The sequence below is a fragment of the Thermobia domestica genome, chromosome 11, assembly GCF_964235325.1.
Source record: "Thermobia domestica chromosome 11, izTheDome1.hap1.1, whole genome shotgun sequence".
NCBI classification, from domain to species: domain Eukaryota; kingdom Metazoa; phylum Arthropoda; class Insecta; order Zygentoma; family Lepismatidae; genus Thermobia; species Thermobia domestica.
The window spans coordinates 161,567,430-161,573,429 of record NC_137464.1 but is presented as its reverse complement, the minus strand read 5'-3'; the positions used below and the strand labels follow the sequence as shown (position 1 = coordinate 161,573,429).

Here is a 6,000-nt window from a genome sequence, read left to right as displayed (position 1 = left end):
CATTAAAACGGATTGTAGCAGCTAAAAAGAAGACCACTGCAATCAAAATTACGTCTTAACTCGATTCCGGCCTACAGAACCCGGTTTCATCGAAAACAGTGCGACGGAAACTTCATAAAATGAAAATTCACGGCAGGGGCGCTATCGCCAAACCACTGGTCACAGCAGTAAATGCGAAGGGGCGTATCCAGTGCTGCAACGGTCACAAGGCGTGGACTCGTGAGCAGTGGAAACATGTAATGTGGTCCGATGAATCGACCTTCACCTTGTTTCAACAACCGGTCGTGTTTGGAATGATGAATGCTGAGGCGTATGAGGCCATTTTCGGAGACCAGTTCTACCCATGGCCCAAATAGTGTTCCCTGATGGTGATGGCATCTACAAAAATGATTTGTCACCCTGTCCTGCAGCAAAAACGGTGTGATCATGGTTTGAAGAGCATGACCAGGAGCTATCACACCTCCCCTGGGTCCCACAATCACCAGATCTGAACATCATTGAGCCATTGTGGTCTAAGTTAGAAAGGCGTGTTCAGCTTATTAGCCTCCACCAGCATCCCTTAAGGAACTGGAGCATGGTTTGGAGGAACAATGGTACAAAATTCCACACACCACGATTCAGGAGCTGTACCGTACATGCGGGCTACTCGGACCCAATTTTGCAATAAATTCGTTCTTTCGGCCTGTTTTCATCCACAAAAACTCGAAAGTTATTGTCATAACCCATATTAAGTGGAACTACAGGCTTTATTGTACATATCGAGGAAAGTTTTAGTTACATATATTGAAAACAAAGCACAGGCGATTATTGTAAAAAATGGGTCCAAGTAAGACTCGCGTTCGGGCTACTTGAACCCACCCGCATATTTTCCTACAGAAAACCATTGAAATCTGCTCTGAGACTAAGTAGGACGTAGGTGTTCCAAGAAAAACACTTTTTATTTACTGCAAACCACAAAGAGAACATGTTAAGAGGTACTATCAAACATAATGACTCATTACGTTTTCTTCTACAGCTGCACGAGCCTTATCAATATTAGCAGCGAATTTAGTCGTTGACTGGAGGTGCAGTTTCTAAAATAACTTCACCCAATCTCGACTGGGAAGATTGTCTAAGAAAGTAATGGCAGTTCTCCCATGCATGGCTAAATAGGACTTCACAATAAATCTGAAATCAAGTTAATTAACGAGGAATCCGAAATCACAAACTTTATCAAGATGACTAGCAAAAGCTAATTCTTCTTCTTCAGTGAACACTTTCAGATGGCCCGGATTCTGCCTTGACGTGCTCTTTAATCTTCTTTCTATGGTGGAACGACTTATCTTGAAGTGAGCTTCTGGTTCTTTTTGCGACATTTTCCTCGACTGAATTGCTGGTAAACATTCTTCAAGCTGTTATGAAAAATCAGCATATTTTCGACCTGCAGACAATCTTTATATTGATGTACCATTTTGTACCGGTATCCTTACGGAAGCAATAAAAAAGTTTTTACTTGTGTGACTCGTGACAACAGACCTTTATTTTTCATATATAAAGATAACAAAGGACGGGGTGGGATAAAGATAACAAAAGATGTGCTGGGACAAAATATCTATGTTTTCCAGGTCATATGTACACACTTCATAAATAATGCAACTACGCACATATCTTATTATATATGAGAAAGTTTACCATGTCAGTTTCATTAACCTATATGTAACTACTTATGTGTTTACTTAGCATTGGTTCCACTTCCTTGCAAATAGTGTCCAGACATAAAAGTTTGGCGGTCAACAAATACACTGTTTTCGTCAACGATCTTTCTCACCAATGCTGCTCAATCGTAGCCTACCACAGAACTAGTTTCAATGTGTGTACGCCTGCATTTTGATCCTATCTAACGGATCTAACTCTGAACTCACTCATTATTGCATTGCATATGGGACTTTAAACGAGTTTTTGGTATGGGTCCAAGTAGCCCCTTAAGGGTCCAAGTAGCCCGCAATTACGGTATACGTCCATTCCGCGTCGGATTCAAACTGTTTTGGACGCAAAAGGAGGCCCCACACCATACTAGGTATGATTTTCACACCTTTGGGAAAGTTTTTGATTTTTTGTGCAACCCCTGTATATTGCCTTGTTATACGTGTGTGATTTGCATACTTCATTTCAAAAGGCCTTTTTTATATTCTGCTTGTCAAATTAGAATTTCACAAGAGACAAAAAGCGGAAATCATTTATTATACTTGACATTCTCTTTCAATATACAACATACATACCAAGGATCTTATAAAATAGAGGATCAGCCCTTACAACAAAATCTTGAAGCCATACGTCAGTTTCGCCACCCCTACTCTGCCCAATAGGATCGCAATGTTTTGAGCCAACAATCATGGCGTAAACGAAAGTAGCCAATCAGACGATGGTAGAAACGAGAGTAGCCAATCAGACGTGCCGATGCTCGGTTGCTTTTTGGCTTCACAGATTTAATAGGATGAAGATGCATATGGGCATATCCTCTATTTATAACATCCTTGATACATACGCTTACAAATTTATAGCTGCGTATATTATCGTATTTCTTCTGTATCATTTACAAGATCATTAATATGCGGGGGAAGGTGTATCAATTATTCAAACTGTCGACCACCCGTGAATGTAACTATCATATATCGTTAAGAGCTCTTACAATATCAAAAATATCGACACTTATGAATACTTATGAGTGTCGATAGATATATTACAACCTACTTCGATGGTCGTTATCTGTGTCAATGAGCTAATCGTTGTTGAAAGACGAAGAAAATGATAAAGAAAAACTCCTACATTTTTTCTTAGAGATAGGCCTAATATAAGAGCAAGACGAGACGGTTAGGGTTTCATTCATAGGCTATCTATCATATAGAATCTACCATGAAACATATCGCAGCATTACTTGCTCTAAGTATAGCACTTTTGGCCGATGCCAAGTCATACAGAGGGTAAGCTTTTTTATTACTTCTCGAGTTATTACGATAGCAATACTTTGTCTGTAGGTAATCTAATTTTTAATAGTTAATAATAGGCACTACGCTACGTTCACTAGGACAGTGCATTGCTTAAAATATTTCGCCAACCCATGTGAAGCGTACTACCATTAGGCCTAATGCTCACAACTCAGTAGAAATGAAGTTGTAATTAGATATAAAAAATCCACAAGTATTTATTCCATATCTCGCAGAATATAATTAAGTAACTATGTATATAACACAGTATAAACTACAGACAGTTGTCTATTTGATACCGCCAGCCTTTGAGCTGTTAACTAATATATATCATCTCACATCAAAAGCAAATATTACAATTCACGAAACGTTATTCATTTATCTACAAGTAGATACCTGTAAAACGTAAAGAATAAGTAAACAATACAAAAAAATTACATATGTCCTACGGTTTGGACAAGATGGGCTGTTAGTATCTTCAAAAATGATACCACTAGATTCCTCTACAGTGAAAGAATAGGTGTTTCAGTAAAAAATAATCACACATAACCCGCTTTTCGTTGCACGAGGTTACTTAATATCTTTAAAAATGACAATTTAATACCAATATTGTATTTCTCGGTCTATTTGAAGCGGAGCCTTAATCACTGAGTCTATAAATACAGTTTTCTTGGCTGATAATGTTCGACTCAAACTGCCTTAAGACCGAACTAAATCACCCAAGGTGATTTTCCAAGGAGTGAAACAGGTGATGATCCGATGGCGCAATGTGCGGGGAGTATGGAGGATGCAATAGTGTTTCCCATCCAAGGCGTCGTCCCGGGTCATCCTAGCAATGTAGGGCTTAGAATCATATTGTAACAAGAGGACCTCTTTGCGATTCAGAAGTGCTGTTTTTTGAGCTTTTCTTGAACACAACTCGACTGCTGAAAGTACACAGTTGCATTGATGCTCTGACCATCTAATAGCAGTTCCCAATGCACTATGCCTCGAGCAGTCCACCAAACAAACAGGAGAACTTTCTTCTCGTGCAGTGCTGGTTTCGGCTCTTTTTGGAACCGATTCGTAGAATGCTAACCAATGATGACGGTGCCTTGGAGTTTCGTACAGGACCCACTTCTTATCACGTCTCAATATCCTGTCCAGAAATAGCTCCTTTCTGAAACGAGACAGCAAAGAAACACAAGTGTCTGCTCGCGTTGCCTTCTGGGCTGAAGCCTATATATATTAAATTGAAATTGATTCAGAGCTATGCAGTATATATACAAATTTCTAGTAGCCTATGTATAAAGTACTTAGTTAAAGCTTTACAGAAATATTCGTTACCTTAATGTTCAAGATGCCGCTATCCATTCACAAAATATCAATGTGTTACGTGCTAATTATATTTTCAACATTTCACAACTGAGGAAAAATGTTATATTCTGGTACATAGATTCCTAAGTTTTCTCAGTTTAGTTACTCATCCGTAAGTTATCAATATCATAAAAGCATAATGACTAAACGTCATTAAATACACGTTACTCTCATTCTGAAGAAACATTGACACCTAAGCGAAAGGAATCAGAGATAGTAATATGATAGTGTCTCAAATAATATATTTTGATAAGCAAACATCATCGTATTGTTTATGTTTCCACTCAGAGCTAAATACTTGTGTTGTTGGCGCGAAAGTTTTAATATAATTCCAGATGGGAACTTGTGGTTCGAGTCCGCGTTAAGCCTGAGAAAAAGTCTTCCTATGGCCTTATTACTTACAAGAAACGATAAATACCAAAACAAACAACATTAATAATTTATAAAAATATAGTGAAACTACGCGTAGTAGCAGAAGTCTACATAGCATTGTTGCATGCTGTGGTAGTCTCTACTAAATATTAATAAATTTATGGGAGATATTTTTCTTTCTTCTCGGAAAAAAATGATCTCTGAAGTCGTACAAACATACTTAGTTTCTGATATAGGAATACCGTTATGTGCAAATGTAGATAGCAAAGTTTATATAATATGCTGCAAATTTCCTGAGATTGTATTTTTATATAATATCAAGTTAGATTTAATAATTTAATAATGTAATAATAATTACCCATCACTCCATTTACCCAGAAATTTATTATTCCTATTATTATTATTATTGAACTGAGCGAAGCGAAGCTCTTATACTCAGGTTAGCCGTTTGGTTGTCCGCGAACTCCTCCTAGACCGTTTGGCCGATCTCAACCAAACTTAGCACGCTGATAGAGTATGTCGTGCTGAGTGACAACATAGGTCGAAATCAAAAATCCGATGTACCATCGAGGAATAATGACCGAAAAACGCTTCCTCCTAGACCGTTTGGCCGATCTCAACCAAACTTAGCACGCTGATAGAGTATGTCGTGCTGAGTGACAACATAGGTCGAAATCAAAAATGCGATGTACCATCGAGGAATAATGACCGAAAAACGCTTCCTCCTAGACCGTTTGGCCGATCTGAAGAAAACTTAGCACGCCGATAGAGTATGTCGTGTTGAGTGACAACATAGATCGAAATCAAAAATCCGATGTACCATCGAGGAATAATCACCGAAAAACGCTTGCATAGACTTAACATGGGGAAAAAGTTTTCACGCGATTTTTTTGTCAACAATTAAAAATGGCATTTATTATTGCATAATGGCCAGGAATGATTACGTAGTTTAAGCTCGCTCAGCTCATTTCATTGCAATCGGGTACATCCATTGCATTCCTAGTTATTATTATTATTATTATTATTATTATTATTATTATTATTATTATTATTATTATTATTTATTAAAGGCAGTAATGTGGAAAGATTGTATGATTCTTTTTGTCACGACAAGGTAATAAAAATCGGCTGCTGAAGCTTATTTATTTTTTTAGCAAAAAGCTCAAGTAATTGATCTAGTTTCTAGCTTGAAAAAGTGGATAATTTTGTGGACATTATGGATTTAGACATTAACAAACCTTGGACTACTTACACAACATTATGTTTAATAAACTTTGGATAGGTACAGAAATCCTGATACTTCAATTTT

At 37.6% G+C, this 6,000-nt stretch overlaps 1 protein-coding gene across 1 annotated transcript in view; it reads left to right on the top strand.

Annotated features, from left to right (window-relative positions):
* Positions 1-2,802: 2,802 nt before the first annotated feature.
* LOC145664535 (carboxypeptidase B-like) overlaps positions 2,803-6,000 on the top strand; it is a 111,179-nt gene continuing 107,981 nt past the window's right edge. The window contains exon 1 of the mRNA XM_081731293.1: positions 2,803-2,960. Within this exon, the coding sequence (XP_081587419.1) occupies positions 2,893-2,960 (68 nt within the window). The 5' untranslated portion in view covers positions 2,803-2,892. The remainder of the gene's footprint in view (positions 2,961-6,000) is intronic.